This window comes from Mustela lutreola, chromosome 4, assembly GCF_030435805.1.
Source record: "Mustela lutreola isolate mMusLut2 chromosome 4, mMusLut2.pri, whole genome shotgun sequence".
Classification (NCBI taxonomy): Eukaryota; Metazoa; Chordata; class Mammalia; order Carnivora; family Mustelidae; genus Mustela; species Mustela lutreola.
In genome coordinates, this window is record NC_081293.1 from 4,460,710 (window position 1) to 4,474,840 (window position 14,131).

The window sequence follows — 14,131 nt, forward strand, 5'->3', positions numbered from 1 at the left end:
GAGCATCAGGAGACTTGCCGGGACGGAAGCCTCTTTCGATTGAGACCCTCAGCTGGTCCCTTCCTGATGGCCCCACTTGGGTCCCGAGAACGGTTGGCACCATCCAGCGTGTCGGTCAGTCCTGCGAGGCATCCATGCCTCCCTCCTGCCCACCGCCGTGGCAGAAAGTCCTGACCTCATTCCTGGGCCCCTGTGAAAGCCCCACTGTTCTCCCTGGTGTTGGGATTCCCAAGGGATGCTTTGGAAGACACGCAACTCCCCAACGTCACTGCACACACACACTGGGACCTCCCAGCGGAGGAGAGCCCCAGAGAGCCTGTCGTGGCCCCGCTCTTCCCTCCCAGCCCATCCCCATCCATTCTACGTGACAGCCCCTCCCTCCTCAGAGCTCTCCATGGCTTCCCCCAGCCCCAGGATGGGGCCTGGGCCCTCCTCAGGTGAAGACCTTTCCCAGGCAGGCTGGGTGTCCCCCCATCACTGTGCTCCCTGAGCAAAGCTGGGGTCCACCTCCCTGCAGGCCCCAGTAACCCCCACACCCTTCCTCTACCTTGGGGACCACTGGATGCCTCCGTGGATTTAGTCCCCACCCTGCCCCACCCCCTCTGGGACTGCATTTCCTCTTTTCCAAAGCAAACCTAGTGCTCCTCTGGCCTTGCATGGTGCAGTGTGCGCAGCAAGTTCACGTACGAAAAGACTCAGAATAGGACCGTCCAGAGCAAGTGCTAAAATAGCAGCTACTAGTATTGTCACATCTGCTGCTTTATGTACGGCCATGACCACTCCCCACCCTTCTCACTGAATATCAGACATGGAAAAGGGGGGTGCTGCCGGCCCCACTCTGGGCTTTGTGTCTCCAGACTTGGTGGTTCTCAGGTCTGAATTTTTAAAACGATGTTAGGTCCCAGCAAAGGGGTCAGGAATGCTCATGCTGTCTGCCCAGTGCCGTAACTGCACAGACAGAAGCAGGGTGGGGGTGGGGGAGCCCGGCTGCCGGCCATGTGGCATTCACACCGTCTGCTCCTGAGACCTGCACCCCAGCTTCGGCCCCAGCTGGGTCTCAGGCTACGCCACCTGCCAGATGCCAAGCCACGAAGGAAAGCATCACCTCTTCAAAATGTTTATAGATCCCTGCTGCACATGCAACAATGGATTCCATTACAAAGGAGAATCACCAGAATCGACGTCATCGATTCCCATGGCCACTGGCCATCCACTCAGGACGTGCCTTTCCATGCCACAAATAATAAATCACTGGCTGAACCAAAGCATGCCAGACACACACACGCAACGGCCTCCTAAGATACCCCTTGGAAGCACTTTGCCAGGCAGAAACCACAGAGATGGATGCACAGCAGTGAACCAGTGAGCCTTTGGGTCCTGCTCCAGGTTAGAGGCCCTTCCACCCAGACAGACAGCTAAGATGGGCTTTCATCTCCTGGAAGCAGAAGCAGGGCCTCCACGTCCTGAGAACCAACCCCCACCCCACCCCCCCGCACCCACCACACACAGTGTGTCGGACACAGGAGGGAGGATGAAGGGTCGGTCCACCAAGGCAGTGAGAATGGGAAAGGAGGCGCGTCGGCGTCGGGACCGTGGCACCTGCACCAGAGAATGTGACCCTGGACAGGTCTCAGGCTCCTCGTCACAGCTGGTGACACACATAGACTCTATACAGGGATGTCCAATTGTCCACCAAACCTCAGAGATGCCATGTAAGGTGAAAAGGGAGAACCGGCTTTGGGTTTGGAGGAACTGAAAGGCTGGTACAGAAGAGATATTTTCGGTTACTTACGAGCAAGGATATTCGGCAATGACTAGAAATGAGTTTGGACCTGCAGAGGCCAATGTGGCCCACCCATGGAGCTGACTCTCACCGCACTTCCTGGCCCTTCTGATGACAACCGCCATAATTAAATGACTTCTTCCATGTTACCGTGTTGGGAACGCCGTCCAGTACCCACAAATGTACACGGTAACCAAAGTTTTAGTAAGAAAAACTACAACGGTTAACACAGTGAAGCCCGGACATCATCCCTGCCAATGTGAAGAGTCCCTAGTAGAGTCAACTGCCTGTATTCGAGAAGTGTATCTGCCTCCCCTAAGGCACCTCAAACTCAGCCCCAAATCTGAGGCCACCATCTCTTAAATCTGGGTCTGGTCCAGATGTATGCAGTCTTCCTTAGCTGAAACCTGGTGGGCTTTGGTCAGGCAAGACTTTCTCAACACTATAAAAACCAAACCAAACCAAAGCAAACCAGAAAGCCTGTGTACACACATGCCTTCTCCTACAGAATGAATCTGCAGTCTTCCTCAGAGTCTCCATGGCGGCCATGATGTCCAACAGGTTAGAACTACTACTGCATCAAGCAGACCCACCTTCCTCAATGGCTGAAGAGGGTTTGGAAAGTCACAGACTTTCCCAGTCCTCTTCTCTCATCCCCTCCGTCCCTAGGCTCCAGATGTGCCCCCAGACACCTGCTGCTCCCCAGACAGTACATGTCACTCCTCACTTCTGGACAAGTGCCTAGGAGCCCTTCTGTCTTGAATGTTCTAGCCCTGTTGGCAGCCAAGAAAATATCCTTGGAAACCAAGCCTGTTCTACCTGGTGAACCCCCTCTGGATCCCCTCTGCATGCCCACCTCTGCAAGCAGCATTGCATTTAACACACCATGGAGGTGATGAGTTCTTGCAAGCCTCCCGTGTCCGTGGGAACAACTATAGGGTAGGCATTGTGATTTGGTTTTACAACTTCACTACTAAACACAGAGCACGTACACTGTAGGTACTCATCACACGTTTAACCTCTCTAACTGTCCCTTCTAAGTGACCTTACAGGCTCTTGTAAATACTACACACATTCGGTGAAAACCAAGAAATCTCCTTTGAAAGAATATTGTTGGCTCGCCCAGAGCGGGCCTTGCTTGGCACGAAGCAGTACAAAATCATTAAATGTCTGGCTCTTGCATTCTTATGTGACATTGGGCCAACATCAGGCCTTTGCTCAACGGAATCTAAATGGGCAGACAGATAACATCTCCAATGGAAGGCTGAACTTTAGCTGATGTTCGCAACATTAGCAAAAAGTAATTTATTGAATTACTTATGGGCTTTGTAACTGCTGCCACCAGCTTAGGGAGATGGACCGCTGAGTCAGCCTCACTCCGAAATTAAGGACAGGGTTGGGTTCCTGTTTCAAAGGATTTTTACGTTGAGTACTTAAACATTCAGCTGTTTATGAAACCAAAGCTATTCCCAGAGCCAGAAAAACCACATCCTGGGAAAAAAAAAAAAAAATAGCACTAATTATAAGGAATACTTTTACTAGTAACAAGGCAGGGTTGAGGATGACTTGAATTAATGTGGCAGCAAAGGCCAGTTGCTGTTTGATTAGCAAATGTCGTGGGGCAGACAAGATTGCATGGGGCGGGGGCGGGGGGGGGTGGAATCTTTACCTGTTTAAGAAGCAGGAAAACTGATCTCTTCGGAAGAGCATTTGCATGGTTTCTAGTCATTAAAGCAGGTGCCCTAAGGCAACATTTTGTTAGCCCAGATAGAGTTCCTGTAAATCCCTGAATGTAATAAAGAGACCCAAATTTTCTGGCTTTTGTCCATTTATACTAATTTTGTCCTGTTACTATGGGCAAGCTTTGGCTTCAGAGACTCCGTGTTTGGCTCCGATTATTAGCTCTGTGAGCTGATGCACCAAGCATGGCACCCCTTCGCCCTCTGAAACTGCCCTGGCCTGTTAACTCTTGACCACACAAGTCTAGGCTCGCCAGCTCCCACTCTGGGTTGAATTTGGAGGTAGCTGCAGATGACAAATAGCAAAAGAAGAAACCTCGGTATCTGAGAGCCTGTGTCTCTCCTGCTGAATCTGTCTTTCTCTCTTCCTCTGTGTCTCTCTGTGTGTCTCTCTTTGTCTCTGTTGCTGTCTCTCTCTCCTCTCTTACTTTCTCTTCTGTATGTACTACAGTGGAGAAGCACACTCTAGACGGGAAAGCTCTGGGAAGAAATACGGACATCTGTGGGAACGGTTCTGCTGAATACGGAGCTCTCAGCTTAATTCACTAGCACCTGTTTCTGGAATCTAGAAAATGAGCAGAGAATTCTGTAGGAAGCATCTACAAGGTTCTACTTCATCTCCAGGAGAAAACATGGGACCGCCCAAGACCCCTCCGATTCCACCTCCAAAAGAGCCCTGCCTTTCACTGCCTTCTCCTCGTCTGTCTCCTTCAGCCCTTCTCCCTGAGCCCCGGAACGGGAAGTGAGTGAGCACCAGACCTCCAACATGAGCCCACTCCGGAGTCACAGCCTTTCCCATGGCGGGACTTCCACCTATGCCATATTTTACACAACAGAATAAAAGCTTTATCCCATGACAAGAATCCAGACAAGCAGACAGGGAGGGGGGTGATGAGGTGGGGGTTGGCCTCAGGGCCATGACATCAAATCAGGCAAGTGGGTGTCTACCTTTGAGGCTGGCCTTTTGAACTGGAGAAGAAAGGAAGACCAGAGTGCCCGCAGTTTAACGAGGAACCTGCCAGAACAGGAGCTCCCACTTCCCCGGGCTCTGCGCCAGGGGCTACGCCCCCACCTTCCACGGGCACTCGAGTGTGTTGGCAAAGGAGTCCGGGCCAAGACTGCCGAAAGCCAGGGAACAGGCCCACGGAAGTCCTACTACGGAGAAACAGCCTGAAAAATCCAAAGTCTTTTTGGAGTGAGAAACAAAATAAAAAGGCTTCATACAAAGGTCACTTTGAATAATACATTGTAATCAAGCGGCCACGTGATCGGACATTCTAAAATCTTGAGTGAGGAGAAAAATGGAACTAATTTGCTCCCTGGTACAAAAATCTGTGACTAATGTTCAGCTGGAAATGTCCAAATAGATCTACGGACATTAATAACCAAAAATTATGTCTGCGTTTATAGAACGGGGATTAAGTGACTCGCCCCGAGGACAAAGCAAGCGCAGCAAAGGAAGACTAGGAGCCCCGATGCTGCCCGGCCCTGACCGCAGCCCGGCCCTGACCGCAGCCCGGCCGTCCTCGGGATACGGCCACTGGCCATGGGCTCACCGGCGAGCTGTAGGCTGGGCACCCTACACATGACCTCGATCCGGCGACACGAAAACCCTGTCTGGGAAGTGTCACTGCCCCCGTTAGAGAGATTAGAAATCTCGCTGAGAAAGGGTCAGCCACTTGTCCAAAGCCTCCGTGCCACAAGTCTCAGTTGGACCCCAGCCCCCATCCTGATGCTCTGCGCTCCGAGCCTGGGATCGAGAACCTGGTACTGACAAGCAAAATCCCATTAGCTACATGTGTTGCCGGTGCTCAGACAAAGTAAAATCCTCAGGGGGACAGCCCTCTGCAAGCATCCTCCAGTGCACTCGGCACGGCTCCCAGTCTGTCTCTTCCATCCGCCACTGTCCACACGTCACATCCAAGGGCTGGATGCCGGGGTGTCCCAGGCATCACACAGAACCCCCCCCCCCTGCCCCCTGCGCCAGAAAGGACCACACAGCCTTGGGAGCACGTCTGAACACTGAGCTCCCACTCCAGCATGAGCCACCTGCTGGATCGAACTCTGACCTACTGGTCAGAAGCCCAGTCTGGGGTCTAGCCGACAAGTTTTCCTATCAAGTCTTCATTCTCCACCCAAGAACCATTGCCATCAAAATGCCTGTCCAAAGAAACACATCAGGCTTTTAGCACATAATCAAGGATCTCCCCCTGCCCCGCCCCCCGCAAACTTTTCCTCACCTCCTGATGGAGTTCATATTTGTTTCCGGGCAAAAGAAGACTTTTCTTCATCCTTTTGATTATCTCATACAATATACACTCATGGGCCATATGAATCAGAAAGTCTTGATTTGTTTTTTTATTTTTTAATTTTTTTTTAAAGATTTTATTTATTTATTTGACAGAGATCACAAGTAGGCAGAGAGGCAGGCAGAGAGAGAGAGGAGGAAGCAGGCTCCCCACGGAGCAGAGAGCCCAATGTGGGGCTCGATCCCAGGACCCTGGGATCATGACCCGAGCCAGAGGCAGAGGCTTTAACCCACTGAGCCACCCAGGCGCCCCAGAAAGTCTTGATTTGTATTGGAAAGATCTTTTAAAATAGGCATTCTTTTAAAAATATTTATTTGCTTCCCATTTCATGGGGAAAAATAGAAAAGTTGTTTGCCTGAAACACAGTGTTAACTTTTTTCTATTTCATAAGCGTCATCAGCCCTTTTGAAGTATTTGTGGAGTTGAAAGTTGAAAGAAAGGCATAATGCCCACATTTCTGGCTTTGAGCCGGGTGCTGTTCAAGTTCAAAGAGGCTGTGAACCACATCAAAACTCCCCTAGTAAAACACCTGGATGGGGCGGACCTTGACAAATGACATTTGGGGAACAGCAGCCAGACCAAGAGGAGAAAAGGAAGTTGGCTTGGTAATCCCCAAACTAGGGATCTCCCGGCCTCCATCTGGCAGAAACCCCCATCACCCTGCACCTGTGTCTGCTCAAGGATTAGTAACATTCAGCGAAACCCCTATTAGCTCAGAGGAAGCTGGTCCAAAACCCTCACCTGCTAGAATATCATCCAGCACTCTGCTCTGGGGAAAAATACAGGCGACAAACGAATGCGAAGCTCCCCCTCCAGAATAAAGTTTGGGTTGCTGTAGGGTCAGTCAATATTCGAAAAGAAAGCATGCGCAATGTTCCCACGAGCCACACGTTCCTTTCGGTAGCTCCGGGACCCAGAGCGGAGAGCACTGTGGTGAAGGGATGAGCTAGGCTCGGGAGGAGACCCCAGCCACGGACTGAGCCCCTCCGCGTCAGCACAGACGCGTGCAGCAGCCACGACGAGGGTGAGGTTGGTCAGTGCGCGGGAGCCGTGGGAGCCTCGAGGGGCTCGGAGGTGGCCGAGGGCCGCACTTCCCACCACCAGGTGTTCCACAGCCGGGGAATGTGTCGGGGGTGGTCCTCAGCTCCTGCGGCTGAACGCTCCCTTCTTGAAGTTGTTCTTCGGAGCCTGGGTCTACACCCGGGCGCTAGCCCACCCTGCTGCTGGCCTCTGGTTTAGCTCCCTTTTGTGCTGTCTTTTCCACAGACTGGTTTCATTTAGTCTACGAGCACAGGGTCATAATGTGCATAAAAAAGTGCATTCTGGCCCCATAAACCATTCTAACACGGAAGAGTCGATGGTGTGTGTTAAAGGACAGACTTGGTCTTGAAGTGCAGGTAAGTGGTGGCATTATGAGATTAAAACCCTTCATTGCATGAAATTTACATAATTATTCAAATTATCATGTAAAAAATAAAGTTAGCTAGCACGTCACACCTTATTGATTTGACCTAAAGCTTTGGATGACATGCAAAACCTATCTATTAATATGAGTTCTGACTTGGTTAATTTATTTGTTCAAATCGGTTCCTAATGCATGCAATGCACAACTTTAGGGTTTTAGCCTGACACGATTTCCCGAGGGCCAGTCATCTGCCTTATACTTTATACGGATCACCTGTCACTCTCAGAATAGCCTCGTGCAGTACAGATTCTCACTCCCATTCTACAGAGAACACTGCGGCAGCAAATTTGGAGAGCTTAGGGAAGGTCACACCGGAGCCAGGATTCATGTCAACACATACCTCAACTTCAAATCCAAACTCTCAAAGACACACCTTCTACCCTAAGAGCATTGACCAGCTGGTGGAAGAGAGAAACTATTTGAAGAAGTCAGGCGGACACAAAATTGAGTCTGATACGTGCTCTAGGATGGGTAGAGTTAAGTTTCTATGGAACTCAAGGGAAGAGAGATTTTCTTAGGTGGAGGGGTCTGGAAGGCTTTGAGGAGCCTGAGGCATTTGAAGTGGGCTGTGAGGTGTAAATAGGAGTTTCTAAGATGGAAGAAAAGGGGAAGGAGATTCAGAGCAGCCTACGTCTGAGGATCTGGAAAGCAGGGGGTGGAGGGGGAGTGCCTTCGGGAGCAGCAAGCTATTGGTTCACTAGGACAGAGCCCACCAAGAGAACTGGAGATGCTCTTGAAACGGACAGTTTTTTTTCTTACCGGTAATCAAATATTAAGAAGGCCCGTCTTTATCCTAATGGATACATTTGTTCCTATTTTGATCGCAGAAGCTCTGCAAGTGTAGCTCTAGTAAAGGATTGGGGGGAGGCTTCCATGGAGTTCCCTCCCTGCTTCCAAACCTGCCTCCAAGAGGTCATTTGGAGTCTGCCTGGTCCAGCTCAGTCATTTTGGCACGTGCTCAGTATCACCAGAAGAGCTGGCCACAAAGTCCTAGATGGACCTCTCTCATCTCTCCATGACCCAGTCCGATCCGCACCACCAGAAGTGTGCGTCTGCCTACCGACCACGCGGACATCCAGTAAAATTCATCCACTTCAGAGATGAACTCCTAGAATGTTCCACTTGGCCGTTTGTTCATCTGCCCAATGACCCTTATGAAGAGCCTAATGGTGGGTGCTCGGGGAAACTCCAATCCAGCCCGTCTTTCCAAAGCACTGGGGAGGCTGGTGTGGCCAGATGGATAACATGAGGAAACAGTGGGAACGTGTTGGGCTGGTGGGGGTTGGGGTTTGACTTTGGGAGCTGTTGAGTTGGGGCAGGGGATATTCCAGAAGAAGGGTCAAGGGGGCAGCTGGGTCTGGGAATTACCGAGGAGTGGTCTAGACTGGAAACTCACCTCTGACCTGCAAGGAGGGAATTTTGATAAAAGGAGGTACCTTGGACAAGGATGACAGTCGTAGAGACAGAGCCAAGAGGATCAGTAGGGCGTAGTGTGAAGGAACCATAGGTTTTGACTAATGGAAACTCACTCCAGCTTCATTACTAACCACCCAGCAACTGCTGTGGGTTTCCAGGGCATCCGCCTTCCCTGTGCCCCTCACGCACCTCCGGCCCCCACATCCCCTCCCACCGCTGCTGCAGCCCTGATCAGGGGTTATTGATTTGCACACACGTATGAGAAGTGGCCTCTGTGCACAGCATGGGAACGAGGCTACAGTGCCCCATGCTCACTCTGGACCTCCCAGGGGTCCCAGAAGGGTCACGGTGACAGCCATTCCCTCATCCCCATCTCCCAACTGATTTGGTGCAGGAGGTTGATGTGATGGGCTTTGGTATGTTTTCAAATCAAAATCATGGATTCACGCAGTGACCTGGCCTTCTCCAGGCACCACTGCAGCCCCCAGCTCATGTCCGCATACTGGGAGTCTAGGTCTTTTTGGTTTTGTTTTTTCCCTCGAAAAGAGGGAAAGAGCCATGTCTGGGAAGGACCAGGTGTCCTCTGACAGCGTGGTCCCATCTCTCGTGCCTGTTCCTATGTCAGCAGTAGCCTTTTCCTCCCTGAAGGCCCAGAGCCTGGGCTCAGAAAGCACACACCCCAGCGCTATTTGCACACAAATCTCTGTCCCATATCAGGCTGATGACCATGGCCGTCAGGAACCAGCCTTAGCCATCCTGTGCCCCCCATCACGTCATGCCCGTGGCATCCCCTCCTTTGGCTTAGTGCATGGGTTTGGGAGACACCCCGCACACATCTCCCTCTGTTCACCGTTGAAACGGGAAGGAGTCTTTACTTCACAGACACAGAATTCCACCCATTGTGGGGACACAAAGACCTCCAGGCACTCCGGGTCAAGGGGCACCTGGGATCAAGAGCTGACCGAACACAGACCCGCTGATTTCTAAAACACGCCACCAGCCTTGGCGGGCCACCATTCAACTCGCTCTAAACACAAGCACAGAGCCTCGTTCTTTGCTTGAGTTTCCCGCATTGAAACTCAGATGGAGAGTGGTCCTGACTCCAGACAGATCGGTACAATTCTGCAATCCGAACGTGAACCTTTCTAGAAAGGTTTGCCCACCAGGAAGGAATTTAGGTTAGGTCCAGGAGCGTCTGGCAGGGTTTGGCTCTGCCTCTCTACCGGATGGGTCTTCCAGCCTTTCCCATTTGGTCCCCAGGAGCCGGCAGGCGTGGCACCGGGCTGACCTCTGGTCCAGGAGCTCTGACAGGTCAACCACACCACTGACACTGCAGATCCTGGCGCTCCTGTCTGGGCCAGGCGGCGCGCTCGCCACAGGGGGCTCCTCCCGGCAGCATGTCGGAGACCCCTCCCGGACTCCACGCTCCCCTCCCTGCGAGGCAAGGGCGCGGGACCCTCGGGGCAGCATCGGAACTGCGGCCCCCGCCCCTCCCAGACTGGCGCAACTCCGAGTCACTTTCTCAGAAGGCTCCCGTCTCCACCTCTGCACCGTGTCGCCCTCCAGCACACCCTGCGGGACCCCCTCGCGCTCTCGCCCGCTTCCACCTACGTCCCTGTCACCAACCCCTGGCCCGTCGCCACCCGCAGACACGCTCTCTGTGTGCCGTTTCCCGAGGGGGAGCTCGGGAGCTGCCGAGGCGGCGGCCAAGTCCGGCGGCGGGTCCCGGGCGCCGAGGCCAGGGTCGCGCGGTCCCCAGCCTCCGGCACCCGGCGCGCCGCGGGGCCGCCAGGGACCCGGCTCCGGGAGCCCGCACCCGGCGCGGCCCCTCCCTCCCTCCCGCCGCGGCGGCCGAGGCGGCGTCCCCGGCCTGTTCCGGCCGCCCGGGGCGCACGGCCACCCGAGGGGCGCACGGCCCCCGCCCGCACCCCGCGCGCGCTCACCTCGGGGGGGCCGGTCCGGTCGCGCCGATCGCGCCGCCGCGGCGGCTCCGCATCTCCCGGGCGCCCGCCCGCCGCCCTCCGGGGCGCCCCTCGGTCCCCGCCGGCGCGAAGGACGGTGGTGGGGACGCGCGGAGGCCGCGGGGTCCGGGCGCCGCTGGCGCCGCCTCCTGCCGCCCGCAGCCGAGCAGGAAATTTGTCCGGCCGGGTCCCGCCGCCGCCTCCGCTCCGGCTCGGGCTCCGGCTCGGGCTCCGGCTCGGGCTCCGCGGCGGGGGCGGGGGCCGGCGCAGCGAGGAGCGGGGGCGACGCCTGGTGTCCGGCGCGGGGAGCGCAGCCCGGCGCCCGCCCCACCGGGAAGCCCCCCGCCGGCCTGCACGTCCGTTCGCCCAGGCCGGTGCCCCTGCCGGGGAGGCCCTGGCCGGGCCCCCACTGCCCGGACGCGGGCGCGAGCCGAGGGTGGCAGGTGCGACGCGCACTCCTACAGGCGGGAGAGGCCCTTCCTACTCCCGCCTTGGCCCCGGGCACCAGGAAGTGGCCTGGCTGGGGACGAGCCTCGGCTCCTGCAGTCGGTACAGGGGAGCGCGGGGCGCCCTGCACCCCTTCTGGCTCCAAGATGTATAGAGAGCCCTGAACCTTCCTGAGCCGGTGTCCTCCTCTGTAAAGAGGGGATGGGGTGACCCCGCGGGTGTTGAAGGGCTCAGTTGCCCTGAAGGCTGCAAAGGCTAACCGCATCTACACATGGGAGGGAGAGCGAGTCCTAGGAAGGGTCTGAACCTGCTGCTCTCCCAGGACCGCTTTCCAGGTGACCTCCTGGAAGCTGTGTGGGCAGGTGTCAGGGTACAGAAGGTTCTGTCAGAAGAGCAGATACGATGCATGTTCACCCTTTTGGTTCTGACCCTGTGTGCTGCGCCTGCCCTCTGGGCTGGTCCCAGACCTGGCCTCCCCCAGGGATCCGGTTTCCCAGCTGTGGGGACCTCATTCATCTGAGTTTGTGAATGCAGATGAGAAGGTAAAGTCAAGGTAGCCCGCCTGACATCAGGAGGCAGCAAGCAGCTCCTAGGGCCTAGGGTCTGCTCCAGGCAGAGCTATAGACCCCAAAAGACTGGAGAGTGACGGGCATCTACTCGCTGAGACTGTCCACAGTCAGCCTGTCCAGAGTGCAACTTCCCTTTCCACAGGCGGTAAAGACCCGTGAAACCAGTGGCGATCTTGAACTCATCTTTCCTTCCCTGCGCTGCCCACACTGTCTCTGGGGGACCCCATCTCACTTCCGGGCTTCATACACCAGCCATATGCAGGGAACTCAAGTAAAGCACGGCTCCCTCGCAAGTTCTGTCCCTTCTCCTGCCATCCCAGACCAGCCTTGCTCTTACCCAGCCTCTCCCCGAGCATCCCTGTCTCTCCCTCTGCCCCCACCTCTGATTCACCCCAAGCCCACCCCCTGCTCAGCTCTGAAATACCTCTTGACTCTTCTTTTCTCTCCACTGTCTTCATCTCTCCAGTGACCACAATGGTCCCCAACTCAGACTCATCCCCAGACACTCCGTTCTTTACCTGCCATCCAGGGGGACCAAGTCATGCCAGTCCCCTGCCTAAGAGCCTCCATTCAGAATAAAACCAGACTCTCTGGAAGCTCTGTCTTGTGACAACTCAGCTGCTCTGAGCCCTCACCCCTGTGTGCTGTGCCCCATCCCTCAGCCCCTCAGCGTGACTTCTGTGCAGGAGCCCAGCGTTTCCCCACCTGGACTCTGCCCCCTTTTCACCTGGCTTGCACCTTCTGACTGACAGACCCTGCAAGATCACCCCCAGTCCCGTCCTCTGCTACTCTCGCTGACGGGTATTCATTTGTTCCCGGCAGTCATTCTGGCCCGCCAGCCCCACAAGGGTTTTGAGCTCCAAGATGGTCCAACCATGCTGGACTACATCGCTTCTCCATCTCCTGCTCCTAGCACAACCCGGCTAGCTAGGAGGTGTCCATAAAAGCATGTGGGCTGACAGATCAGGTCAGGGGAGTGGGTGGGCCCACACCCAGCACCAGGCAGCCTTGTCTTGAGAACCCAGCAGGGCAGGGAGCTCCCCAGCTCCTACCTCACCAGGTGCCTGCAGGGAGCAGCCCAGGTTGTGAGGAGCCAGGTAAGCCGGGGACCTCACCCAGCTCTCAACTAGCCTGCTTCAGGGACCTAGGGAGCCAGGCTTATGCCCACGAAGGCCAGGCTTCCAGAGCTCGGGCGAGCACAGTTGTGCTTGTTAACGCTGCGGGACTGCGGGGACAATCTGTAATGCAAGGAGAGAGAAACAAGTTGCCTTTGTGAGACATCTGCTACTGGAAAGTCAACAGCCCTGGTAACATGAGGAGGGCCAGACTGCTCCTCTCTCCTGGTAACATCCTCTCTGTTGGATTCTTCCAGAAATTAAGCAAAATCCCTTAACTTCTTCTGAAGTCTACATTCATCACTGTCACACAAAAGCATGTTGTCAGAGGCATGGATGCCAGGGAAGGGCTGATCCCTACACGGAAGCCCCTTGATCCATCTTAACCCTCTCCTTTCTGCTTCCCTTCCTTCCGCTTCTCTCCAGCTCAAGGCCCCGATTGACCCCTGAGTCAGATCCCCTACTCTCATCCTAGGCTTCAAGGACCTCTCACCCCGGAGCCATCCTCCTCTGCTAGGACCGCGGGACACGACCCTTGCTAAACCACCCCCCTTCTGCATGCCTGTTAGCTCCCCGCTGGAACAAGCTCCCGCTGGCCCTCCCTGCCCCTCCCCTCCACCACACCCCGCAGCTCCCTTCCTTGAACAGGCAGGAGGCTGGGGCGTTCTTGAGACTGCTGCTCTGAACCAGAGTGCAATGCAACTTGTCTTCTGTTTCATGTCTATACCATGTCTTCTATTTCAGGACTGAGGCTTTGGGCTCAAGGTCGGGTAACCCAGACTGTGCTCTTGGCACATTAAGGGCCAGGTAGATGTCAGTGAAAATTAAAAACACTCAGGCCAGAAATGCTCTCCTGGAAGACAAACAAGAAAGGCAGAATTGGTATGTTGAAATCACATCAGAGCTTGCCTGTAAATATCATACAGAGACATTAGCATAAACTCACATGACTTTAGGTGATAAAATCAGAAGGTTTTTATGATTGATGGGCTACAGCGCAGGGCAAGAGAGGAAAACTGACTTTAGGACCTATGCACAAAATGAGAAAATGCAGGATGGCTATTCTGATCTCTAGAATGTTCCAGAATGAACAACTCCAATGGGTACAAATCCTCCTATTGTCACATTACCCAAATATCCTTTCCAAGGTATGCCCAAGTAATAAGAGTTATTGAGCAGTGAAATCAAGAGACCGGGACTTGTGTGAGGGGATTTCTCTGCTATCCCCCAAAACGGGGATAGTTGTCCCCTCCTTCAGATGCTCAGAGAATTTTTACTATTTTTCCCTTGGATTACTTTTCATGATGAATAATATACATGTATTATA

At 54.4% G+C, this 14,131-nt stretch overlaps 1 protein-coding gene across 8 annotated transcripts in view; it reads right to left on the reverse strand.

Annotated features, from left to right (window-relative positions):
- PTPRE (protein tyrosine phosphatase receptor type E) overlaps positions 1-10,914 on the reverse strand; it is a 151,928-nt gene extending 141,014 nt beyond the window's left edge. For 5 of the 8 annotated variants that reach the window (XR_009353209.1, XM_059172834.1, XM_059172833.1 and 2 more), the window contains exon 1: positions 10,656-10,912. Coding sequence is in view for 6 of the 8 variants with exons in the window: in XM_059172834.1 (XP_059028817.1) it covers positions 10,656-10,708 (53 nt within the window). In the remaining 2 variants the exon portion in view is untranslated. Of the gene's footprint in view, positions 1-10,655 lie in introns of all 8 variants that reach the window. The other 3 variants (XM_059172838.1, XM_059172841.1, XM_059172837.1) reach the window with 2 other exon arrangements.
- Positions 10,915-14,131: the final 3,217 nt, after the last annotated feature.